Source organism: Suncus etruscus, chromosome 4 (genome assembly GCF_024139225.1).
Source record: "Suncus etruscus isolate mSunEtr1 chromosome 4, mSunEtr1.pri.cur, whole genome shotgun sequence".
Classification (NCBI taxonomy): domain Eukaryota; kingdom Metazoa; phylum Chordata; class Mammalia; order Eulipotyphla; family Soricidae; genus Suncus; species Suncus etruscus.
This window is the reverse complement of record NC_064851.1, coordinates 114,693,656-114,720,561: the sequence shown is the minus strand read 5'-3', so window position 1 is coordinate 114,720,561 and position 26,906 is coordinate 114,693,656. Positions and strand designations below refer to the sequence as shown.

Below are 26,906 nucleotides of genomic sequence, written 5' to 3'. Positions count from 1 at the left end.
TTTCTTGGCTAGCACTTGTAAGGCAGACACCTTACCTCTAGCGCCATCTCACCATCCCCTACTGCTATTTTCTAATCATGTTCACCTTATCAGGGGTCTCAAACTCAATTTGCCTGGGGGCCGCAGGAGGCAAAGTCAGGGTGATCCTTGAGTGCAAAGTCAGTAGTAAGCCTTGAACATTGGGGGGTGTGACCCAAACAACTAAAACAAAACAAAACAAAAAAAGATTCCTCTAGGGCAGGGCCACAAAATGTTGTACAGAGGGCTGCAAATGGCCCACAGGCCGAGAGTTAGAGACCCCTGCCTTAGATCATGAACTGATTTGTATACTTTTGTAAATTAAGTAGATCTACTTGCTTATTTCCCCCAAATTGTGATAAAGTCCTAAAGCTGAGATTTACAAACGTACTTGGTTTACTGCCTACTTTTTAGAAACAATGACTCTGGACCAGAAAAATAGTACAGCAGGTGAGGGAATTTTGCTTTGTTTGTAGCTAATGCACAGTTGAGCCTGGCACTTCATATGGTCCCCTGAATACAACCGTGAATGAACCCTGAGCATGGAGCCAGGAGGAAGCCGTGAGCTCTGCTGTTTATGGTCTAAAATCCCTTCCCTGGCAAAATTACTCAGCACCTCCTTCTGGAAATCCATTTTCTCTAAGCAAAGTGCTCCCCAATTACAGCTGTAAACACCCTTGGGTGGTTGCAGCATCCTATTGCCTACTGTAGGAAACTGTCTTAACCGGAGAGCAGGGGGGGAATACCTTTGCTTTTTAATTGAGTATGGGGTACTTTGGGCCACGTGCTGTGCTCAGGAGTGACTCCACTGCTGCTGGGGTGGCTCACTGCATGCAAGGCAAATGTCTTCCCTCCTCTATTATCTCTGGCACTGGAAAATTCCTTTTAAGGAATTATATTTGAACTCTTTCAGAAAGCAAAATATATTCTGGTATCAAAACTGTAGATTTCAAACTCTGTATTGTCTATCAATATGAACTCATAATGAAGCGATTAAACATACTTTCCAACTATTTCACGTGGACAAGGCCCATTTAAGGTCTGTACCTGATTTTACATCTAAAATCATTTGTTTCTTAAATAACTATCAAATGCTATAAGCTGGAAACTGTTAGTCTGATTCCAGCCTTGGATATGATTTATACTTAAAAGTAGATTTTTTTAACCAGCCCTAACATGAAATGTATAGAAATAAACAATGGATTCTGGTTATGAAAGAGTCTTTGTCTTCACAAGATTCACTGAAGAAATACTTCAAATATGGTGTTGAGAATTTACATGCCACTTACTCCAGAAATGTTTTCTATATGTTGGAGATGAATCACTTCTTCCTGTGTCTGTACTTCTCTAATTTTACTGAGGCATCTGCCTTTGCCTGTTTGGGCTGCTATAACAGCAACAACAAAAAATCCCATGGATGTGCGGCTTCCAAACAATAGAATTTTCTTTATTTCTTAGCGTTCTAGGACCTAGATGTGTATGAACAAGGCAGTTCAAATCTACTGGACCTGATTATAATCTAGTTATCAAAAAACTTGGTCTTACTAAATTCTTATGTGAATGAAGGAATGAAAGATCTCTCTGAAGCCTCTCTGATAAATGATAATACTCCCTTTCGTGAGGGCTCAACCCCTCACAGCCTAGCCATGGTCCCAAAGACCTACCATCAAATATCATGGTGGAGATTAGGTTTCAAAGTAAGAATTTGGGGAGGGTGCTTTCATTCAGCCTAGAGCAGCCTATCATGTGCTTGATAAACAAGGCGCCTCCCTTGTAAATAGTGAAATCCCAAATGTAGACCCTTTTTCTCAGTATTTCTGAATCCTTAGGGCCTACCTATAAAATGTCCTAGTACGCAATCGAGTGCTTATCTGATCTTATGAAAAATAAAACCACTATGTAAAAGAGGTATAGTCACAATTCATTACTTTATTCATGTTCATAGAAACTAAACATATGGACAGGACAAATATATACATGCATGAATTGACTTGATCACATTTTGTAGACAACAGATTCTAAATTTGAGGGGAGACATGCCCTACTATGCTCAGGGGTTACTCCTGTCTTGATGTTCAGGGATCAATCTTGGTAGGGCTCTGGGGACCATATAAGAAGCTAGAGTCTGAACCTGGGTCAGCGTGTACAAGGCAAGTGGCCTAACTACTGTACTATCTCTCCTGCCCGGATTCTAAACTTTTAAGGACAGGAACCAAACAGCATTCTGAACTGCAGAAATGCATGACTATAGCTCCAGTAAGTTTAAAAAAACAAACAAAAAACCCAGGGGCTGGAGCGGTGGCTCTAGAGGTAAGGCGTCTGCCTGCCTTGCAAGCACTAGCCTAGGACCAACCGCGGTTCGATCCCCCAGCATCCGATATGGTCCCCCAAGCCAGGAGCAATTTCTGAGCGCTTAGCCAGGAGTAACCCCTGAGCTCAACGGTTATGGCCCCCAAACCAAACCAAACAAACTCTTACAGGGGACGGAGCGGTGGCGCAAGCAGTAGGGCTTTTGCCTTGTACGTGCTGAGCTAGGACAGACCGTGGTTGAATCCCCAGCGTCCTATATGGTCCCCAAAGCCAGGAGCGATTTATGAGGGCATAGCCAGAAGTAACCCCTGAGCGTCACTGGGTGTGGCCCAAAAACCAAATAAAATAAAATTTTCTATTACAACTTTGAAATCCCAGTTTATACTTCTAGTTTATACATCTCAATGCACACTATTTTTGAGATCTCATAAAATTTAACTTGAAAAATTGGTCATATATCCAGGTTGTTGTACATATTAAAAGCTTTATGATAAATTGAACTCTTCATATATTTTTTAACTTAGGGAAACATTCCGGTTTTCAGTCTCAATGACCACGTTTCAGTTGCTCAGTGGGCACACCCGACTGTCAGACATCCTGCTAGGTAGTGCAGCATGAAAAAACTGACTCCAAGTACTCACGATTCGGCATTTCTCTGGAACCCACTCAGTTAATGTAATATTTAAATTGTTTCCGCACAGCCAACCCTCCCCCCTCCACCCACTTCGTCCTCTCCTGGAAGGGAAGGAAGGGCACAGATGGAATGGATGGATGGTTTTAGATTTCAGGACAGATAGCATCGGAAAAACATGGTGTTTTTCAAATTCTCTATCTCACTTTACTGAGTGCAGGTGAAAGGACTCGACAGGATTCTCCCCACTCGCCAAAAATACCACTCTGGATTTTGGCGTCAAGAGCTGTTTTGTTCTGCAGGGGAAAGAAAACCGACTGTTCTATTACGCTGCAATTTTTCCCAGCCAACAAGAGCAGCATTCAAAGTACCCGCTTCCTTCGGTCAGTCCAGACACCAAACACGTCTGCACCCAGCAAACACACGCGTGCACACGCGTCTGCACTGAATACGGGGCACAAATAAACTCGGGGTAACAAAATAGGCTCACACAGTCATGCATCCAGCACACACACACACACACCACACACACACACACACACACACACACACACACACACACACACACACACGGGCATTGTCGCCCAGGCGCAAACGCACCAAACACACACCCCGGCGCACACGCTCGGGATCCAGGCGACACCCCCTCTCTAGGACCTGAAAGTGTTTGAGCAGCACTTTTAGTTGGCTCGGTATTGGGGGCGGGGGGATTTCCTCCTGCTGCTGTTTAAAGCCGCCTTGGTGCAGATTCTTCAGCGGAGACACAGAAGCGGGTGTGCGCGCGCGAGGGGGGTGAGGACGCGGCCGCCCAGAGCACCCCCAGGGCCATGCCGACCCGGCCCGAGGAAGCGCCCTCGCTCGGGACGCCCCAGAAAAACGACTCGCGGGGTGGGCGGGCGTGAGGTCGTGGGGACTGGCGCCCTTTTGCACCGTGCAGAGGCGGCTCTTGGCAGCCACAAGTCCGCTGCGGGACGGACAGATGGATACTCCGGGAGGATTAGGTTTCACACGAAAACGTGGCGGCACCGCACACCCCCAGCTCTCTTTTTCCAGCTCCCCCGAAACTTTCCCTCCTCCCTCACGCCAGCTCAGGCTCCGCCCCGCACCCTCCCCCGGCCGTTGGGTGCTCAGCTTGGAAAGTCGAGCGACCTCCCTCTCGGGTTCCCCCTTGCCAACTCCTCCAACATCTCTGCAACTACATTTTCCGAACTAGTCGGGAGACACCCGAGAGCCAGGAAGGGACAGATCCCCGCTGTTTACCTCGTGCTTCACACACACAAACACAGACACACAGACACAAAAACACACACACAAACACACACGCCCCGGCTCGTCACCGCGCGCGCAGCATCGTGGGAAATGTAGTCCTCGCCCCTTCCAAGCCCAACGCGAGCGTTCCGGGTAAATCCCGGAAGTCAACTACATTTCCCTGCGTGCCCCGCGGCACAGCGAGCGGGGCGCGGCGGGAGAAGGCTGCTTCGCGCATGCGCAGACTGAGGGGGCCGGAGGGAGGCGGAGGCGCCGCGGTCCAACTGCTGAAGAGACTCCATGTGACAGGGAAGCGAGGCGCCCGCTCCGCCGCCGCCCGGTCCGCTCGCTGACTCTCCCAGGCACGATCTGCCCCGCGGTCCAGGCCGGGCACGCTCGGCGCTCGAGCTCGGCTGCAGTGGGCATCGGCGTCGCGCCGGGAAGGCTCCTGGAGCGAGAAACGGGGAGCGCGGGCGCCCCTAGCTCAGCGCCGGCATGAACGGCTTCACGCCCGACGACCTGAGCCGCGGCGGGGACGCGGCCGCCGCCGTGGCCGCCGTGGTGGCCGCCGCCGCCGCTGCCGCCGCCGCCTCCTCGTCCTCCTCGTCGTCCGCCTCCGCGTCGGCCGGAAACGGGGCGGGCGCGGGCGGCGTCGGGGCCGAGGTGCCGGGCGCCGGGGCGGGGGCGGCGGCGGCGGCGGGGCCCCCGGGAGCGGCGGGGCCGGGCCCCGGGCAACTGTGCTGCCTGCGGGAGGACGGCGAGCGCTGCGGCCGGGCGGCGGGCAACGCCAGCTTCAGCAAGCGCATCCAGAAGAGCATCTCGCAGAAGAAGGTGAAGATCGAGCTGGACAAGAGCGTAAGTGAAGCGGCGTTTGCGAAACGACGGCGGCGGCGACCTTGACCCGGGGGCTTCCCCGACGCTGGGGTCCGACTGACGTGGCCTCTGAGCGCGCGCGAACACACACACACACACACACACATACACACACACTCACGAGCACACACAAACACACGCCCCCCAAGCGGGAGTGGTGAGAGGAAGCACGCACGCACGCTGCAAAGTCTCGCTGCAACTCCGGCTCCAATGCAGAACAGCAGCAACAGCAACACTGGCACTCACTTGCACGCCCCCGGCTCGCCCGCTCTCCCAGGCTCTGAGCGGTCGGGAGAGGAAACAAAGGGGACCGCGGGCTCCCCAGGGCTCCTTTCACGGCTGGCCTCGGAGCGCCCGCGGATCCCGGCGTTGTGTGCACTGAGCAGAGCCTCGCTCCGTGCACACCTCCTTTGTTTTGCTGCCCCAGCTGGCGTTTTGCTCTCCTCAAACCCCGCTGCCCTCTGTCCCTCCGGACTCGAAGCGCCGCAGGATCCAACCCACACACACACACACCCCGGCCCTGAGCGCACCCCATCTTCACCGGAACGGTGCCTGGAGCTGGTGTCGCCCGCGGGGTTAAGGGACTGCGGGGATCTACCCCGGGATCTGCTTGTTTCCTCCGGCTGCTGGTCTGGGTCCTCTCCGACCAGTGTCGCTCAGCCCTTCGGACCCTGGCGCTGAGTTTTCGCCCAGTGCCCACCCAGCCCGATCGTTGCCCCCGCGGCTGGCTGTCTGGCGGGTAATGAATAATCAGATGTCAGAACCCGCTCTATGGCTGGCACTGGTACGTCTCTCTCTGCTTCTGCACTTAGTTTAGAAATCAAATGAACTTCCTTTTTTTTTCCTTCGCCCAAACCCTGCTGATTTTTTTTTTTTATGGTTATTCAAGGAGCAAGCGATTAAGATATAGTGGCCAGTATTTTCAATGGAGATGTAACAGCTTTTACTACTAAAAGTAATGAAAGTTTGTTTTTGTTTTTTTTTTTTGTTTTTTGTTTTTTTTTTTTGCGGGGGGAATGGGGTGGGGTGGAGGAAGTTTATTTATGATACTCTTTGTCTTGACTCCAACCGTTCTTGGATCCTATTCTCGAGTTCCTGAGAAACTCATTAGGTGAACTGGAGTGGTTTTTGCTGTATTCTGGCTGGGAAAATACTATTACGGATAAGTAATATTGGACGCTCAGACAAGCCCGATATAATTCAGAATCGTAGATGGTTGGAATGATTTGCTAAAATGCATATTTTTGTTTCTGAGTTGTAATTTGGGGTATTAGAAGTCAGGAAACATAGACATTAAGTCACAAAAATGGCCTCTTTGAGTACAAAAGTTACAACTGAGTAGTGTGATTTATGGGCAACATCTTTTCTCCTGTTAAAAATACACCATGGGGCCCGGAGAGATAACACAGCGGTGTTTGCCTTGCAAGCAGCCGATCCAGAACCAAAGAAAGGTGTTTGGTTCGAATCCCGGTGTCCCATATGGTTCCCCCCCCCCCCCCCACCGCCCGTGCCTGCCAGGAGCTATTTCTGAGCAGACAGCCAGGAGTAACCCCTGAGCACCGCCGGGTGTGGCCCAAAAACCAAAAAAAAAAAAAAAAATACACCATGACCCAACCACTTCAGCCTCACTACAGTTGGATGACAACATCCAGAAGGTTGGAATTCCTCATTTTTCTGTGTCCTTCCCAACCAACACGGTCCTCTTAACTGTATTGTCACAAAATATGTTTTTAACTGTGTGCAGGACTTAAGTGTAGAAGAGGTGGGGGAAAAAGTAGCCTTTTTATTTTTAAATAATGAACTTTTGGAACTTTTTAAAATAATTTTTTACCATGACCTATGTACTTGTGTATTTTATTGACACCTAAACATTACTTTCTGTAATCATGACTCTGAAACATTTATCTTTTAGGCAAGACATCTTTACATTTGTGATTATCATAAGAACTTAATTCAGAGTGTTCGAAACAGAAGAAAGAGAAAAGGCAGTGATGATGACGGAGGAGATTCACCTGTTCAGGAGATTGATACCCCAGAGGTAGATGAATTTTTGTTTGGCAGATGTAAACAAAGTAGTTGGTTCTGGAAATTTTATAGAATAATGTAAATAATATGTTTACTAAAAGAATGAAAAACCTGAAAATGAAAGTGAAATTATATAAAATGTTAATCATGCAATGATATATGTGGCAGACATGAATATTTTCACTGGACCATTCTTGTAGCGATGTTATCTTAAATTTTTCGGTAGGGCTGCCTGGCCACAGGGAGCTGTGTGATACCTCAGAATTTCATAGGAGGGGCTGGAAAGATGGTACAGCGGGTATGGAGTTTGCCTTGTATGTGGACAACCAGGTTCTTTTTTTTTTTTTTTTTTTTTTTGGTTTTTGGGCCACACCCGGTAACGCTCAGGGGTTACTCCTGGCTATGTGCTCAGAAGTTGCTCCTGGCTTGGGGGACCATATGGGACACCGGGGGATCGAACCGCGGTCCGTCCAAGGCTAGCGCAGGCAAGGCAGGCACCTTACCTTTAGCGCCACCGCCCGGCCCGTACAACCAGGTTCTATTCTCCACATCTCATATGTTCCCTTGAGCCTGCCAGGAATAATTCCCGAGTGCAGAACCGGGAGTAACTCCCCTGAGCACTGCCAGGTGTGGCCCAAGAACAAAACTAAAAAAAAAAAAAAAAGAAAGAAAAGAATTTGTATATAGTGTCAGCCCTATAGTATCACAGAAAATCTAATGAGAAAGTTACATGAAATGTACCCAGCTCAGTGAGCCTAAACCAGTGGTTCTCAAATAGTGGGGCGCGCCCCCCAGGGGGAGCTTGAGGCTCCGTAAAGGGGGGCGTGTCGTTTGACCTTGGCCAACACTGTCGAAATAAGCTAAGCCCGTGTTTATGTCTCTGTATGTCTCTGGATTTGAGAGTTGCTGTGTCCTGCTTCAAACCCCGTTTCGAAAAGCTAAGCATTGCAAAACGTGCTCATTGTAACCATTAATCCAGACATCACCTCTGATTAAAAAATCAGCTCAAATTATTTTATATATTTTTGTTTTGCAGGTTAAAGTTTTTTTTTAATAAAGATATTATTTATAGTCGTGCGGGGAGCGTGAAAAATGTGTTCTTCCTGGGGGGGGGGATGACAGAAAATAATTGAGAAGCACTGGCCTAAACATTCACACAGAAGGCTTGCTCAGCTAGCACCAACCACAGCCACTCATTTTAGTAATTATTTATTTATTTATTGGTTTTTGGGCCACACCTGGTGCTGCTCAGGGATTACTCCTGTCTCTGTACTCAGAAATAGCTCCTGGCAAGCTTGGGGGACCATCTGGGATGTCAGGAATCAAACCAGATGCTACCCCACAACCCCCCAGTAACAGTCAATTTAAAGTACATTTTTTGAGGTCTTTGAGGGAGCAGTCTAGGTTGGGAAACTAGAAACACTGATGGAGAGAAGGTCACACTGGCAGTAGGACTGGTGTTTGAACATATAATGCCAGAAGCTACTATATTGTAAATCACAATGTTATTAAAAAAATTTCTTTTTACATTATTTTTGTTGTTTGGGGTGCTGGTGAAATGACTCAAGAGTCTGGATCCCTGAGTTTAGTTCATGGTACTTCCTGGTGCTCTGAGCCCCTAACCAGGAGTATCCTTTAAGTACTGCCAGGTATGTTCCAAAATCAAAAAGAAAGAAAAAAGTTATGCTTTGGATTTTACTATTTCAAAACATTAAAATAATACATTTATAGTTTTGATTTTAAAGGTTTTTAAAAAATAATGGCATTAAATTTGTATTGAATTGGAATTGAAATGCCTGCATATCAAAGAGAAATTTTCAACAAATCTATGAACTAATTTGTGTATTTTTTTTTTTTTTTCTTCCTAGGTTGATTTGTATCAGTTACAAGTAAATACACTAAGGAGATATAAAAGACACTTCAAACTACCAACCAGGCCTGGACTTAATAAAGCACAACTTGTTGAGGTATCTGTGAGTTTCAGAATCTTAAGCGTTTCATATAAACAGAGATCATTAAAATGTTTTGAAATTGTTAACATAGTGTGTGTGTGTGTGTGTGTATGTGTGTATATATATATACACATATATATTAATTTTAAATGAAACTTAGTTTAAAAAAATACATTATTGAAGGAATCTAGTTGCTTGATTATTGTCTGCCAACTTAAGTTCCTTCACCTGAAATCTCAGTGAGTTGGGTGAAATTTTTTTAAGCCTCTACTAATAGTGATAATCGTAAATATTGAGTGGGATTGTTTTTTATTCTCCATATGGAAATGCTGATTTTTAAATTTTCATTTGCTCTGTAAACATTTATTGAACAACCAGTTGAGATACAAAGCAAAAAGGTTTTGATGTTTTCATTAGGAATTGTATGTTTCTGATGGAATTGCCCTACAGATGAGACTCTGAATAGAATTGCTGTAACTTACTGATTTAGCTCATTCAAATAGAGAGATTTGAGGACTTTTATTCAGACTTTTACTTTGCTTCTGTGTAGGGTTATTGAAAATGTTGAAAGGTGTGTGAGTGTGTTTCCTCAGGAAATAATAGAACCAAGAACTATGTATGTCATATTTAGACTGTTAAGGATTTATATCTTATAACTATTTAAAATAAAAATGCTGAACTTGTTAGAAATATAAAACAATTTCTCATTCTTCAGCTTGAATTTAGTAAGCCAAGACTTTCTAAAATACACTTTTTTTGTTTTGGGGCCTGACCCTGTGGTGTTCAGGGGTTACTCCTGGCTTTGAGCTCAGAAACCACTCCTGGCAGGCTGGGGCGACCATATGGGATGCTGGAGATCAAACCCGGGTCAGCTGCATGAAAGTCCAATGCTCTACCCACTGTTCTGTCGCTCTGGCCCCTGGGCAGAAAGAATGCTTTTTTAACTTTGTTGAGATCCAATATATTAATGTTTTAGCCAGGATTTTTTACTTGTCTAGGCAACAGAAATCCGGTTTTTTGTTTCTGGGCCATATCCTCCAGTGCTCAGGCAGTTCTTGACTCTTTGCTTAGTCAAGAATGATCCAGGGTGCTGCTCTGGAACCATATATGGTACCATGGATCCGAACCAGGGTCATAGCTTTTGAGCCACGTGCATGGGAAGCGCCTTCTGGTATTATCTCTCTGGCTTGAGAAATCCAGTATTTCTGTAAATTGTATTGGAAAGATTTAATGTTTGGGATTATATAGTACATTAATATAACAAATAAAGTACCATGATAAACCTGTCAACATAGCAAGATACTAACCCCACTAGTCTTAATTTATGACAAATGAGAACCAAAATCTGGTTATTTTTAATGTTATATTTAAATTTTATTTTTATTAAAAATTTTTTTTTTTTTAGTTTCTGGGCAACACTGGCTATGTTCAGTGGTTATTCCTGGGTCTGAACTCTGGAATTACTCTTGTCAGTACTCAAGAGGACCACTTGAGGTGGCGCCACTTGAGGTGGCAGGGATTGACCCCATCTGAGGCAAGCACTCTACCCCTTGGACTGTCGCTCCAGTCCCTCAATGTTTAATTTACTTAAAATTTTCTTTAAATGCATAAATCGTGTGTACAATTTTAGGCAGCCTTCCAAAAAAGCATGTTTAAGTATTTCTAGAGCTTTGTCTTTTCAAAAAATTGAGAAATAACTATAGTCCAGTGAGTATTAAAAAAGTCATCATAGGGGCCGGAGAGATAGCATGGAGGTAAGGCGTTTGCCTTTCATGCAGGAGGTCATCGGTTCAAATCCCAGCGCCCCATATGGTCCCCCGTGCCTGCCAGGAGCAATTTCTGAGCCTGGAGCCAGGAATAACCCCTGAGCACTGCCGGGTGTGACCCAAAAAACAAAACAAAACAAAAAAAAGTCATCATAGTAATTATCAGATGGAAAACTTTAAAAAGTTTTATGTTGGGGTCAGTCAGAGCAATAGTATATATAGTAGGTAGTGTACTACCTTGCACTCAGATGGCCATAGTTTGATTCCCCTGCATCTCACATGGTCCCCCAAGTACTGCCAGGAGTAATTCCTGAGTGCACAGCCAGGAGTGAGCCTGAGCATCTCTGGTGTGGTCCAAAAATGCCCAAAAAATAAAACAAAAAGAAACACCACAATAAAACGTCTTATCTTCTATATGTCTACTGGTTGTAGTGCTTATGTTACATTGAAAGCAAAAAATTGAACAATCAGATAAAGGGGCCAGAGAGATAGCATGGAGGTAAGGCATTTACCTTGCATGCAGAAGGTCAGTGGTTCGAATCCCGGCATCCCATATGGTCCCCTGAGCCTGCCAGGAGTGATTTCTGTGCATAAAGCCAGGAGTAACCACTGAACGCTGCCGGGTGTGAACCAAAAACCAAAACAAAAAAAAAAAAAAAAAAAAAAAAGAAAGAAAAGGCAGGTGGATTCTTCTTTTCCTTTTTATTCATTTATAGATTTTATTCATAAAAAGCTATCAAGGACCCTTAAGTCTACTATAAATGAAAGAATGACTTAATGAAATAAATAAATGTGTGGAAACAACCGAAAATTATTTCATGGTTTCTTCTGTACTACTGAACAACTTCTCAACTACTTCATCTTCTTATATAATCTTTTCAGGAGTAGGTTCTGAACCATCTTATGATACATTTGGACTCTTACATTCTGTTTTATTTCATAGCCTTTAAAATTTTAAAGTAAAAATATTTTCACCCTACTTTAAGATTCCAATTATAAAATTGAAAACAAAAGAAAAATTATATATTCTAGTATATATTTAATAAAAACCACACTATCTCTAGCATATAGCATCTTTTTTTTTTTTTTTTTTTTTTTTTTTTTGGTGTTTGGGTCACACCCGGCAGTGCTCAGGGGTTATTCCTGGCTCCAGGCTCAGAAATTGCTTCTGGCAGGCACGGGGGACCATATGGGGCGCTGGAATTTGAACCGATGACCTCCTGCATGAAAGGCAAACGCCTTACCTCCATGCTATCTCTCCGGCCCCTAGCATATAGCATCTTACATACTTTATATCAGTATTTATTAAAGACACTTCTTTTAAAAGAATCACTCTTGTCACATAAGGCTTTTTTCTTTTTGACAAATGTGGGTTTTACGGTTGTACGTTATTGTTGTTTTAGCCAAGTAAATATCAGTAAGTATAATTGTCTTCCTTTTTTTTTTGTAGATAGTTGGTTGTCACTTTAGGTCTATTCCAGTGAATGAAAAAGACACCTTAACATATTTCATCTACTCAGTGAAGAATGACAAGAACAAATCAGATCTCAAGGCTGATAGCGGTGTTCACTAGGAAAGATGGAATTAAGACTGAAGACTTGGATATTCAGATGTTTAAAACTGTTTATTGTTTTTTCACATGTAGAAATGTTCCTTGTGTATTTTTTCTACAGAGGATTTTCTCTGCTTTTATTTTCTTTGTTTCTGACTTATTTTGTTGGAAACTCATGTAAAACGAGCTTTCCTAAATTAAAGGATATTTTAAATAAAGGTTATTACTATTATAGTTACTTCAGTGTATTTATTTTGTGAGATTTTATTTTTTATTTAAAATGGCTTTTAGGAACCATGATTAGATTTTGATGTCAATATTGTTTTAGTTTTTTTATTATTATTATTTGTTTTTGGGGGGCCATACCCGGCGGCCATTGAGTTACTCTCGGCTCCCGCTCAGATATCACTCAGCAGGATCAGGGGACCATATGGGATGCCAGGAATCGAACCCGGGTCCATCCAGGATTGACCGCGTCCGAGGCAAATGCACTATTTCTGCGCTAATCGCTCCAGCCCCAAGAATTCCTTTTTAAAGTGCTTTGACGAATAGTCTTCCATTGAGGTACTATTTTTCTTTTAACTTGATTTTATTTCCATTATATTTTATTTTATTATTATTATTATTATTATTATTATTATTATTTTGGTTTTTGGGCCACACACCCGGCAGTGCTTAGGGCTTACTCCTGGCTGTCTGCTCAGAAATAGCTCCTGGCAGGCACAAGGGACCATATGGGACACCGGGATTCGAACCAACCACCTTTGGTCCTGGATCGGCTGCTTGCAAGGCAAACACTGCTGTGCTATCTCTCCAGGCCCTCCATTATATTTTTTAATGTTTCCATAAGTACTAGGAAGAACAAATACTTTATATGCTTACCTTCTTCCAAAGATTTAGTGTGCCAGAAGATAAAACACAGTGGTTGTTGAGTGTTGAAATAAGAAACTAGACCTAAATAGTTGTACTTGTTTCCTGAAACTCTATCTTAGAGAAAAGATGACATTAACATGGAAAGAATCTCCACAGTCAGTACCCCATAATTTTTAGCTCTGGCCTATATACTGTTTGCATTGTAAGTTAATAAATGAGTGATGGGGAGTAGAACACATTTCAAAAGCTTTAATCAGGGACCAGAACACTTGAACAGCAGGTAGGGCACTTGCCTTACATGCGCTGCTTTGGGCTTGATCTCTAGCACCCTATATGGCCCCCCAGAGCCCTGAGTATTAGGTGACCACCAAAAAAATATTAAGTTCTCTTTTTTAGTTCTGATTTGTTTTATATTTTCTTTCTATATTTCACTGTGTGTTTTTCATTATTATTTTTTTAATTTTTGTTATCCTGAAATGGTATTGCTTGGCCAAGCTCTTGCTATGAATCAAATTTATATCTTGTGACATGAAAGAAAAAATATCCACTGCAAGAACATATTCTTAGATTAGGATGCAGAGTTTATTTTTATCGTGAACATATTTTTTTTCTCTTAACTTGGTGACCTACGGTATCTCTCTCTCTCTCTCTCTCTCTCTCTCTCTCTCTCTCTCTCTCTCACACACACACACACACACACACACACACAGCTGTGTTTCTTTCACACAAACTCAACTTCAGACCTTGAGTTATCATTCTCACGTGTCTGACAGTGCTCATGGGGTTTAGTTTCAGTGCTCTCACAGAATTTGTTCCACTCTTTTTTTTTTTTTGGTTTTTGGGCCACACCCGGTGGCGCTCAGGGGCTACTACTGGCTATCTGCTCAGAAATAGCTCCTGGCAGGCACGGGGGACCATATGGGACACCGGGATTCGAACCAACCACCTTTGGTCCTGAATCTGCTGCTTGCAAGGCAAACACCACTGTGCTATCTCTCTGGCCCCATGGATTTGTCCCACCCTTGACCTCAGTGTGGCACTTCTTGTAGCTGCATTGCTCACTTTTTGTTGTGCTAGGTGGAACAGGACTAGTTGCAAATGCTCTGGCAGTGTACATACACAATTGGTTAGGGCAATTTGGAGCAGCAGGATCCTACTTGTAAGGCAAACTTAAGCCTCTGACCCACCTTCTGGCTTTGTAACAACCAATTTTAGACTAGAAACAGATGAAGCCATTAACGGGTTGACATTTGGATCTCATGCTTCATTGTGACATCTGGGGTGGGATGAGGGGTAATTTAGGGCTTATTCCCGACTCTGGACAGGAATCACTTGTAGCACTTATGTGCTCAGAGGACCACATAGAATGCCCTACTTACTATGCTATTGCTCTAACCCTGAGGCTTTGTTTTCTAATTCCAGTTCTCTCTTTATTTCTACTATATCTATAATTGATTTCTCCACTGTAGCCATAAATCTCTCACAGTTATCCATGAGGGTTGAAATCAACTTCCTTTTTTTTTTTTTTTTTTTTTTTTTTTGATTTTTTGGGCCACACCTGTTTGATGCTTAGGGGTTACTCCTGGCTAAGCGCTCAGAAATTGCCCCTGGCTTGGGTGGACCATGTGGGACGCTGGGGGATTGAACTGAGGTCCTTCCTTGGCTAGTGCTTGCAAGGCAGACACCTTACCGCTAGCGCCACTTCGCCGGCCCCAAAACCTGTGAATGTTAATATATTATTTTCCCTCCTTCTGTGAATCACAAATATTCTTGGTGGCATCTGGAGTAATGAATTCCTTTTAAGGTCTTCAACTCACTTTGCCCAAACTCAGAAGAATGTGATAGCAGCTATGTCCTTATGCAAAGTATTTATTCAACAATGCACTGCATTAGTGTTAAGACTTGGAAGTCAATATCCTTGAGGCATGGATGCAGGATGGATAGTTGCTTAGCAAGCATGAGAACAACACTCATCTTGCTTGTCTCCATCCTGGTTCTTAACTGATTAGATCTATTGTCCGTGAGCAGAAGTATTTTGGAAGGAATCTTTCTGAAGTAGGTTTTAATCATGGGCTTGAAATAATCCTTGAGGCTGGAGCCACAACACAGCAGTAGGGCATTTGCCTTGCGCACAACTGACCCAGAACGGACCTGAGTTTGATCCCTGGTGTCCCATATGGTCCCCCAAGCCAGGAGCCATGTCTGACCAAATAGCCAGGTGTAACCCCTGAGCGTCACTGGGTGTGACCGAAAAACCAAAAAAAAAAAAATTCAGTGTTGTATACAAATGTGCTTTGACTCATTGAAATAGCACAGGCTGGGTAGATTCCGCATTATACTCATGAAGCCCAAGGATTTGCAAAATAGTTAATGAGCATGAATTTCAACTAAAAGTCTGAAAGTCTCCAGCTGCATTAGCCCATAAGAAGAGTTCATCTGTCCTTGGGAGCTTTGAAGGCTGCCATTCATTTCACTAGATAAAGGGTCCTGAATGCCTTTTGTTCTGATAATAGGTTGTTCGAGTGCCACTGCCTTCATCAACTGTTTTAGCTCTTCTAGATTAGGTGCTGCAGTTTTCAAATCTGCACTTGCTACTTCACCTTGGTTCCTGTGTTTCAGATGGTTTCTTTCCTCATGGACCAGCAACTGCAGTCTTTTCTTTTACATCTCTCTTGGCCTTGGAATTGAAGGAGTTATGGTTTTGTTCTGGGTTAGGCTTTAGTTTAAGGGAGTGTTGTAGCTGGTTTTATTTTTCTATCCAAACTGCTAACATTTCTTTCCTACCAACATTAAGGCTATTTCACTTTCTTATTTTACTTTCTTAAAGTAATATTTTAAATTTCCATCTATATTTTCTATGATACGTAGTAAAGCTATTTTTACTATAATGACTTTTCCATTTACATCTTGGCTAACATTTTGGTAACAGGTCCAACTTTTGGCCTGCTTCAGCTTCTGTTATACTTTTCTTGCTAGCTTAATCATTGTTCTAGCTTTTGATTTAAAGAAAAACATGCAACTTCTTTTTTTGGTTTGTTTTTGGGTAATACCCGGCGATGCTTAGGGGTTACTCCTGGCTCTGTGCTCAGAAATTACTCCTGGCAGGCTCAGGGATGCCGGGATATGGGATTCCGAGGATCAAGCTCAGATCTGTCCTGGGTCATCTGCATGCAAGACAAATGCCCCACTGCTGTGCTACCACTCCTGCCTATACTTCACACTTTTTTGTTTTGTTTGTTTGGGCACTGCCTGGCAATGCTAGGGGTTTCTCCTGGCTCTGCACTCAGGAATCACACCTGGCAGTGTGGGAGGGACCATATGGGATACTAGAGATGAAACTCAATCTGTGTGCAAGGATAGTGCCCTACCCACTCTACCATCCTCCAGCCCCGTACTTCATACTTTAAGTCATTGATGGGTCTAATATCAATTTTGTTGTGCCTCTGAGGAGGAGAGTACCAATTAGTACCAATTGTACTAATTAATTTCACTTCCACTTATATGGTTTATGGTGCTTCCAAAAACAATTACAATAGCAACACCCAAGTTCTCTGACCACAGATCATTTCAAAGATGATGATAAAAAGTTTGAAAATTGTACAAATTACAAAAATATAACATTGTGATAACAGCATCTTCTGGTAGTAGAAAATAGTGCAAATAGTCTTGCTGAATTGAGGGTTTGAGACAGTGACCTGCATATCCGTTAAGTCAGGTTTTTCTCTTTCATATCATATTTTCCAGGTCCATCCAAATGTACCTATGCCATTCCTTTTTTTTTTTTTTTTTTTTTTGGTTTTTGGGCCACACCCGGCGATGCTCAGGGGTTATTCCTGGCTGTCTGCTCAGAAATAGCTCCCGGCAGGCACGGGGGACCATATGGGACACCGGGATTCGAACCAATCACCTTTGGTCCTGGATCGGCTGCTTGCAAGGCAAACGCCGCTGTGCTATCTCTCCTGGCCCCTATGCCATTCCTTTTGTGACTGTTTAATAGTCCATAAATGTATGCATAGATATGTCTTTCTATAGCCCATGTTTCTGTTTCCACTATTCATCCATCCATAGGCATTTCCACATTTGGCTATAATGAATAATACTATTATAAACATTTACATAAACATTTTTTTTTGCTTTGTGTTTTGTTTTGGGCTCACACCCAGCTGTATTCAGGGTCTCCTCCTCTGCATTCAGGGATCACTCTTTAAGGGACCAAATGGATTGCTGTGAATCAAACAGGGTCTGCTGTGTACAAGACAGACACCCAAACCTCTGAACTATTGCTCGGACCAGTAATTTTTACATTTCAGTCTGAACAGGGGCCCCAGCCTCATACTGCCTCCATTGGATGTCTAAGAGACTTGGTTGTAGTGTCTGTCCATAGCTGTATGTTAGTTAGGGTTTGCACATAACTCACCGTAATTTTGTGGATGGAACTTGGGCCTCAAGCATGAAAGGTAGATACCTACCACTGTGTTACTCTGTTGAGAATCTTTACTATATTGCCCGGGAACCTGATGGGCACGTTTTAATTTCTCTTGGGTGTTTACTTAGCAATGCAATCGATGTCACACTATAATTCTATATTTGATTTTTTTCTTCCTCCTTTCCCTTTCCTTCTTTTCATTATTCCTTTTATTTTACTTTTCATCTTTCCTTTCTTCTTTGCCTTCCTTCCCTTCTTCTTTTCTTTGCCTTCTTTCTTTCTTTCTTTCTTTCTTTCTTTCTTTCTTTCTTTCTTTCTTTCTTTCTTTCTTTCTTTCTTTCTTTCTTTCTTTCTTTCTTTCTTTCTTTCTTTCTCTTCTTTCTTCTTCCTTTCCTTCCCTCCTTCCCTCCCTCCCTCCCTCCTTCCCTCCCTCCCTCCCTCCCTCCCTCCCTCCCTCCCTCCCTCCCTTCCTTCCTTCCTTCCTTCCTTCCTTCCTTCCTTCCTTCCTTCCTTCCTTCCTTCCTTCCTTCCTTCCTTCCTTCCTTCCTCTTGTTTTGTGGGCCAATTCCTATCAAACCCAGGTCAGTCCCATGAACCGAAAGTTCCCTACCTACTGTACTAACTCTCAGGTTCCTCTATATTTAATTTTATAATGTACTTCCAAACTTTGTAATAGTTGCTTATACCATTTTGCATCTTTCTATACCGTTTCTTTTAATACTATTTATTTGACATCATTTGCATTATATTTTCAATAGCCAATTTTTTTGTTTTTATTTTTTATTTTGTTTTTGTTTTTGTTTTTGGGCCACACCCAGCAGTGCTCAGGGGTTACTCCTTGCTGTCTGCTCAGAAATAGCTCCTGGCAGGCATGGGGGACCATATGGGACACCGGGATTCAAACCAACCACCTTTGGTCCTGGATCGGCTGCTTGCAAGGCAAACGCTGCTGTGCTATCTCTTCGGGCCCTGTTTTTATTTTTTTAACTAAAGCCCTCTTACTGGTTGTGAAGTGGTATTTCATTATGGTTTTTGGGTTGCATTTCCTTAAATGACCAATGATATTTAAGTATATTTTCATAGGCTTCTTGGCCACTTGCATATCTTTTGGGGTGGAATATCTATTCAGGTTTATTTTTATTTTCTTCTTGGTTCCCACACATTGGTGTTTGGGGACTACCCTGGGCTCAGTGCATTGAGGTCTTTCCTCGAATTACTCAGGAGCATGCAGTATTGTAGACTGAACTCCGGTCTCCTGTGTACAGAGCAGTTGTGTTATCTCTCCAACCTTTTGCTGAATTTTTTTTTTTTTTTAATTCCTTGAGTTGTAATTGTTCTTTTGTTTTGTTTGTTTGTTTTGGGGCCACACTCTGAGGTAGGGGCAGGGTTACTCCTAGCTCTGCACTAAGAAATCACTCCTAAGGAACTGAGAGAACCATATGTGATGCCAGGGATCAAGCCCTATTCAACCATAGGTGAGGTAAGTAACTATGGCTTCAGCCCCCGCAATTGTTCTTTATTTTGGATAATAAATCCCTGTTTGATATGTGATTTGCAAATATTAAAGGATTTTTCTCCAGTTCTGTAAATTGTCTTTTAGTATTCTTTCTCCTTTTTTTTTTTTTTTTGGTTGTTGTTTGTTGTAAATTGCCTTTTAGTATTCTTTCCCCTTTTTGTTGTTGTTTGTTTTTTTTTTTTTTTTTTTTTTTTGTGGTTTTTGGGTCACTCCCGGCAGTGCTCAGGGGTTACTCCTGGCTCCATGCTCAGAAATTGCTCCTGGCAGGCACGGGGGACCATATGGGACGCTGGGATTCGAACTGATGACCTCTTGCATGAAAGGCAAACGCCTTACCTCCATGCTATCTCTCCAGCCCCTGTTGTTTGTTTTTTGGGTCACACCCGGCTATGCTCAGAAGATACTCCTGGCTCTCTGCTAAGAAATCACTCCTGACAGACTCAGACACATGCGATGGAGGGGATTGAACCTGAATTAGCAGCATGCAAGACAAATCTCTACCCACTCTGTTATCGTTCTGTCTCCTTTCTCTTTTTTAAGCATTTTTGGTTTTGGGAATCATATGTTGGGATCTTGAAAGCAGTACTGAAGATTGAGTCCAGAGTTCCTGCAGGCAAAGCTTACCCTCCTGCCCTTGGAATCACTTCTCCTGCCAGCCTTTTAATATTCTTGACAGTGTTCTTTGAGGCAGGAAAAATTTTAATTTTTAATGTCCAATTTATTATGTTCTTTTGTTGCACACACTTGGATCTGAAAATTTAAGAATCCACCACAAACATATTTCTCAAGATTAATATCCTTGCATTCTTCTAGGGATTTTGTAATTTCAGTTCTTAAATTTAGGTTATCGACCCACTGTGAGTAAATATTTCTTATAGAGTAAGATAAAGTTCCCTTGTCAAAAGTCAATTTTCAAAAACATTTGGGTTTATTTCTTTCTTTTCCCTTGTATTTTATTGTCTTATATTTCTAGTCTTGATACAAGTTTGCTCCTCTGTAGATTTGTAAATTCTAAAGCCAGGTGTGGACTGGGAATGTAGTTCCATGTTTAAACTCATGCTTTGCATGAGTGAGGTCCTGTGCTTAGTCCCTGGTGGTACAATAAGTGTATAAATTAAATGTAGAAAGCTAGGGACCAGAGAGATAGATAGCACAGCAGTAGAGCTTTTGCCTTGCCCATAGCCGATTCAGGACAGATAGTGGTTCAAATCTCAGCATCCTATATAGTCCCCCGTGCCTGCTAGGAGTGATTTCTGAGCACAGAGCCAGGAGTAACCCCTGACTGCCGCTTGGTGTGACCCTTCAAAAACTGTAGAATGCCTAACATTACTCTTTTAGAGAAAATAGAAAACAGTACCAGCGCTAGTTTTGTGGGTCGGTGGAAAAGCACTTGTCTTACATATGTTGAGGCCCAGCACTACCAAGAGAAAATGGAAAAGTAAGAACAAATAATAATAATAAAAGTAAAACTTGAGCCCTCTTGTTTTGTTGTTATTGCTGTTTTTTTCTCAGTATTGTACTTAATATTCTAATTTGTGAATGTGGATGTTTTAGTATTTATTTAGGTTAATCCCTGTGTGTAATGGATTATAGTTACTTAGGATTATTTTGGCTATTTAAGGAGTCTTATGTTTCCATACGTATTTTCAAACATTTCTTCTACTCCTTGAAGAATTACATGGAAATTTCGATCAAGATACATATATTCTTTTTGTTGCAAATTTATGATAGTTTTTTGTTGCTATTTCTTGTTTATAGGTGGCACTCAGGGGTTACTCATGGCTCTGTGCTCAGAAATTACTCCTGGCAGGCTTAGAGGATCATATGGGATGCCAGAGATCGAACCTGGGTTGGCCGTGTGCAAGGCAAATGTCCTATTGGCTGCGCTATCGCTCCAGCCATGTGACAGGTTTTTATCTTTAAAGTTATTAGAATATATGGGGGTATAACGGTACATAATATATCACTATATTGTGATGATATCCTATAGAACAGGGGTGGCGAACAAGTTCGACACAAAGAGCCAAAATTTTAAACTGAGAGTCAGAGGGGCCGGGCGGTGGCGCTAGAGGTAAGGTGCCTGCCTTACCTGCACTAGCCTTGGACGGACTGCGGTTCGATCCCCCGGCGTCCCATATGGTCCCCTAAGCCAGGAGCGACTTCTGAGCACATAGCCAGGAGTAACTCCTGAGCGTCACCGGGTGTGGCCCAAAAACCAAAAAAAAAAAAAAAAACTGAGTCAGAGAGCCACACCATTCAGTGACATGCCAAAACAGACAAACACTCACACAAAAAGCATATAATTTTAACAATAATATATGAAACACATATTGCATTTTGCCATTTTGAGTGAGGGTAAAAATCCTGCAGTGACGGTGAGGGTGTGCTGCATCCTCCACACTAAGAACTAATGGCCAGATGTGACCCAACATGTGACACATGGGTTCCCCGCTGGCTGGCCCGTTCAGTTGTTTCCGAGGGATGGGAGACGGGAGGATGCAGCCTGGGGGCAGGAGGACGCGCTCGGAGATCTCTCCTCAGAGGTCCCTCCTCAGAAACAGCAGAACAAAATCCAAACTTGGCAAAGAGCCACAGTATACAAAATCATGATAAGAGGCAAAGAGCCGCATTCATTTTGGCCAGGAATCGCATGCGGCTCGAGAGCTGCGTGTTCGCCACCCTTGCTATAGAACTAAGGAAGCTAATACAGGATTATTTGCTATAAATTTTAGTATCAACGATTCTTCAAATAAATATGAGAAAAGCTTAAGTTGTGCAAGTTATTTATACACATATAAATTTACATATGAAGAAAATCATTTTTAAAACCTGTGTGCTTAGTAATAAATAGTATTATTTACATTCCAACAGTAACTGTCATGATATTTGCCAAAATTGATTCATTATGGAAAGAACCTAGATATCTGAAAACTATAAGGTGTAATTGCCAAGGGCTCTGTGAATATTATTATTTTGCTTTTTGTTCTTTAAGTAGCTGTTAGTTATTGGTTTGGTTTCCCTTATTACTTCCAATTCTTTATATTAGTATCTCTAGATCTACTCTAGCAAAGGAAATTATTCAGTAGGTCCCTGTGAATTGTGATTAGTATGAAAGAAATTTCACTAATAGTAAATAATTATTAGTAAGTATTTTTGTCAATTTTATGGCTAACATGATGGAATTTATAGTCAAAAATAGAGAAAGCCAAAAATGAAAATACAGAAATTAGGGGCCAGACAGATAGCATGGAGGTAAGGTGTTTGCCTTGCATGCAGAAGGATGGTGGTTCGAATCCTGGCATCCCATATGGTCCCCCGAGCCTGTCAGGAGCAATTTCTGAGCATAGAGCCAGGAGTAACCTCTGAGTGCTGCTGGGTGTGACCCAAAAACCAAACCCGCCCCCCCCCCAAAAAAGAGAAAATACAGAAATTAGTATTCAGTGAGCACTCAACATGTGAGCCATCTGAAATGCACAGTCTTGAGACATAACATGTACACTCATACAAGAAAAGTTGACTTTCCCAAAAGGAAACAGATTAGACAATGCTATTAAATGATGATGTACTGGTTGACTCTTCTCAAAATTTCCCAAAATAGTACTTTCCCCTAGCCGGCAGGAGGCACTAGACACATCAAGAGAAGCCATGGTCTAGTTGAGAAGCCCTTCCTGTTTCTTTGCTTCATTGAAGAAGTATCTTTTCAGGACGTTACTGATTTCTTTTTCCTTTTTAAAGAGGTTGACCACCAAAAGCTTGGTAAACTCTGGGTGTTAGCATATTGGTCATATTCAATACCTGACTTAAATGTTCTGATAATGTAATTTTAGACATTCTACTTCATCTCTCTAAGCCTCTTTGTTTTGCCCTGTAGAACAGGATTCAGGACAATGTCTGCTCATTCCATTGCAAGATGTACAAACCAGCAGTACAAAAATAGTAAAAATAGAAAAACATTGTGTTTACTTTTCCAATAATAGCTTAGTTTTCTTGCAATTAATTATATAAAAATCTGCTCTTTTCATTTAAAATGGATGCTTTTTAAAACTTATTGAGGGACCAAAACATTATAGTATAGCAGATAGGGTGTTTGCTTTGCATGCCAGAGATATGGATTTGATCCCCGATCACCACCAGGGAGTAATTTCTGCATGCAGATCCAGGAGTAAGATTTGTTGGGTTTGGCTCCAAATTCAAATAAAAATAAGTAAGTAAGTAAGTTAGTAAATAAATATAATGATCCAGTCAAAAAGAAAGTTGCCTGAGATAAGTTCTGTGGACACTCACATTTTTTTTTGTTTGTTTGTTTTTGGGTCACACCCAGCAGCACTTGGAGTTTACTCCTGGCTCTCTGCTCAGAAATTGCTCCTGGCAGGCTCGGGGGACCATACAGGATGCCGGGATTCAAACCATTGTCCTTCTGCATGAAAGGCAAACGCCTTACCTCCATGCTATCTCTCTGGCCTGAACATTCACATTTTTATATTTATATGTATTTTATATTTATATATATATAACAGTGAAAAAGAGCTTGTTACATTAACAAAATAATTTTTATTGAATAGTTATTTCACGAACACACTTGTCTCTACTCTTCTGGGAAGTGGAAATTGGGGCTCTCAGGGCCAATTCTGGTGATTACCAGCCTCAGGGTCTGGGCCTAAATGTCTATAACTAGGCTCAGTGAAGTGATGGGTTGCTGTTCAGGCCCACCAATGCTGGGGGTGATTAAGGTAAATTCATGTGTGGGGAGGTTCCAGAAGTTAGGGCTTTTGGGGTACTGGGTATTGAATTTTGGACCTCTAACACACCAGGCATATAGTGCATTCATTCCTAAAAGAGAGTGACTGAGGGATCAGGGAGATGGCTCACAGGACTGGAGGGCATATTTTGCATGTGAGATCCCCTGATTTATTCCTGTCACCATGTGGTACCCAGGGCACTTAGCTGGGTATGACCCAAAACTGAACCAACAAGCAAACACAAAAGATGAATAGACTTGAAATTCACACTACAAAGTTATTTTTAGAAATAAGATTATGATGAAGAAACATCGTAGTTATCTCTAGAATCTTACAGAATGAAAATTTCCTGTCTTTTCCCATGCAGTTTTTCTTAGGAGGTTTTGGTTGCAGCAGTAGGTGAAGCCTTCCTAAAAAACCTTAAGATTGCCTGATATCTGCCCTTGTGATGATGTGTCACAGAGATACTCCATATTAAATAAAAAATTTTGTTTTCCCTCACATATCATTTATGCCAAGTAAAGCTATGACATAGGTTGACTGATAGATTTCTTTATTTTTCTATCCTATGCACTGTTCTATTATTTCATGTAGTCAATTCAATGAAGGGGGAAGCCCTATTAAAGCACATATTATATGATAAAGCAAATAAGACATTTTTTGTTTGTTTTTGTTTTTTAGGTCACACCTGGCACCGCTCAGGGGTTACTCCTGGCTCTATGCTCAGAAATCGCTCCTGGCAGGCTCAGGGGACCATATGGGATGCCAAGATTCGAACCACCATCCTTCTGCATGAAAGACAAATGCCTTACCTCCATGCTATCTCTCCGGCCCCAAATAAGACATTTTTTTTGGAGGGGGGGCACACCCGTTTGATGCTCAGGGTTACTCCTAGCTCAATGCTCAGAAATTGCCCCTGGCTTGGGGGGACCATATGGGATGCCGGGGAATCGAACCATGATCCTTCCTTGGCTAGAGCTTGCAAGGCAGACACCTTACCTCTAGCGCCACCTCACCGGCCCCCAAAGATTTTTTTTAAAGATTTTCAATACTCATGTATTTTGGGGCTTTTTTAAACTTGTTTTTAGTTTTGGGGCCACACCCATGATGGGGTGCTAAGGATGGAGCCCGGCAAGGCAAACTCCCTTTCTGCTGTACTATCTTTCCATCCCTCTTTATGAAGCTTATTGAAAACATTCTAATTTTTAAAAGAAACAGACTTGTATCTACCCCTGAATCATTTCATTTAATGACACTTTTTAATTTTATTTATTATTTATTTATTTATTTATTTTTGGTTTTAGGGCTACGCTTAATGGCACTCAGGAGTTACTCTTGGCTCTGTACTCAGAAATCACTGTTGACAGGCTCGGGCGACCATATGGGATGCCAGGGATTGGACCTGGATCGTTCCCGGTTGGCTGCATGCAAGGCAAACGCCTTACCACTGTGCTATTGCTCTGGCCCCTAATGATCCTTTTTAATGTGATCTCAGAAACAAATTGTATAATCCTCCAAGAATGTATGGCAATGAAACAATACCATTTTTATTCCCACAATCTAATCTCCTTGATTTATTACTTAGTATAATGTTTTTCAACCTTCTCCACAATATATAGTGTTGTGGCCTACATGTCCCCTCTGTCAGACCTTATCTTTCTAAACATGACCTTGCATGTCGCGATTACCCTTTAGATTGAAAACAAGGCTTCTAACTAGAGTTCACATCCGTTTTATTTGTCACTACATCCCCAAATCCTAATCCTAACCCTCAAATCCTGGCCTTTAGCCATACATTTAACCTGCTTTCAGGATGACTTTCCTGAAATGACTTCTGTCAGGCTCTAGGGAAGAGTCCAAAGGCTCTAGAGGAAGGCCTCAGAGACATCAGTTTGGTTTATTTTCATGGGCTTTTGAGTTCTTGTCTCATACATGTTTCTTTTATTGTGTTCTGTTGTTCTCAAGAAAAATGGATATATACATCAGCAATGTTTTAGGCAGATTCTAATGTCTCATGTCTTTAGACAGGATCTGAGAACCGATTTAGAGAGTCTGCCGACTGGGTTAGGGTGGAAACGGGGAGAGGCTCCCTGGACAGTGGTGGCGAAAGGGGAGACTCTGGGAGAGGAAGTGGTGTTTGAATGTTGTATGCAGGGAACCCTATCAACAGTATTGTCAGTTCAGGATGTTGGAGGGATGGAAGGAAGGAAGGAAAGGAGGGAGAGAGAGAGGAAGGAAGGAAGGGAAAGAAGGAAGGAAGGAAAGTAGGAAGGTAGGAAGGAATGAAAGAAGGAAGGAAGGAAGGAAAGGAAGAAAATACAAGAAATAAACTGTGAATAGCTTACAGACTTTGGAATTAAAGCACTTTAAATTCTGTCTTGATTTTTGATAATTTTTTTTGTTAATTTTTGACCTTTTGTTAATACCTGGTGAGTTTGGGGTGCTGTGGATCAAACCCAGGTCAGCCACAAGCAAAATCTTTCTAGCTTTTTTGAGAAGCTTTACCTTCCCTACTATCTCTGGCTTTTTTAGGGAGCCGTACCTACCAGTGCTTAGGGCTTACTCTTGATGCTATGCCCAGGGGTCACTTCTGGTGGTATTTAGGGGATTATATTTGATGCCAGGATCAAACTAGATGCCAGCTACATGCCAGTCAAGTATCTGAACCCTTATATTACATCTCTGGTACAATTTATTTTTAAGTATCTTTTTTTTGTTTTGTTTTTGGGCCACACCCAGCGGTGCTCAGGGGTTACTCCTGGCTGTCTGCTCAGAAATAGCTCCTGGCAGACACGGGGGACCATATGGGACACCAGGATTCGAACCAACCACCTTTGGTCCTGGATCAACTGCTTGTAAGGCAAACACCGCTGTGCTATCTCTCCGGGCCCTATTTTTAAATATCTTAATCCTGGTGATGGGAATGTTGCACTGGTGATGGGTGGTGTTCTTTACATGACTGAAACCCAAACACTAT

The 26,906-nt window shown here is 42.6% G+C and overlaps 1 protein-coding gene and 1 long non-coding RNA gene across 2 annotated transcripts in view; both read left to right on the top strand.

Moving 5' to 3' along the window:
- Positions 1 to 4,466: 4,466 nt before the first annotated feature.
- SAP30 (Sin3A associated protein 30) lies at positions 4,467 to 12,613 on the top strand. The gene is made up of 4 exons (XM_049771310.1): positions 4,467 to 5,062; positions 6,993 to 7,118; positions 8,974 to 9,072; positions 12,274 to 12,613. Exons 1-4 carry the CDS (start codon positions 4,703 to 4,705, stop codon positions 12,394 to 12,396), a joined length of 708 nt encoding a protein of 235 aa, XP_049627267.1. The 5' UTR covers positions 4,467 to 4,702; the 3' UTR covers positions 12,397 to 12,613.
- A 6,446-nt stretch (positions 12,614 to 19,059) lies between these two features.
- LOC126005991 (uncharacterized) overlaps positions 19,060 to 26,906 on the top strand; it is a 44,509-nt gene continuing 36,662 nt past the window's right edge. Inside the window, exon 1 of the long non-coding RNA XR_007494830.1 lies at positions 19,060 to 19,154. This is a non-coding gene — a long non-coding RNA (uncharacterized LOC126005991). The remainder of the gene's footprint in view (positions 19,155 to 26,906) is intronic.

Bases quoted from the DNA above. Each gene is read 5' to 3' on its own strand.
- SAP30 (XM_049771310.1), top strand. From the start codon at position 4,703: ATGAACGGCTTCACGCCCGACGACCTGAGCCGCGGCGGGGACGCGGCC. The intron at 7,119-8,973 runs GTAGATGAATTT...TTTTCTTCCTAG, and splicing joins AGGAGATTGATACCCCAGAG to GTTGATTTGTATCAGTTACA. The intron at 9,073-12,273 runs GTATCTGTGAGT...TTTTTTTTGTAG, and splicing joins ATAAAGCACAACTTGTTGAG to ATAGTTGGTTGTCACTTTAG.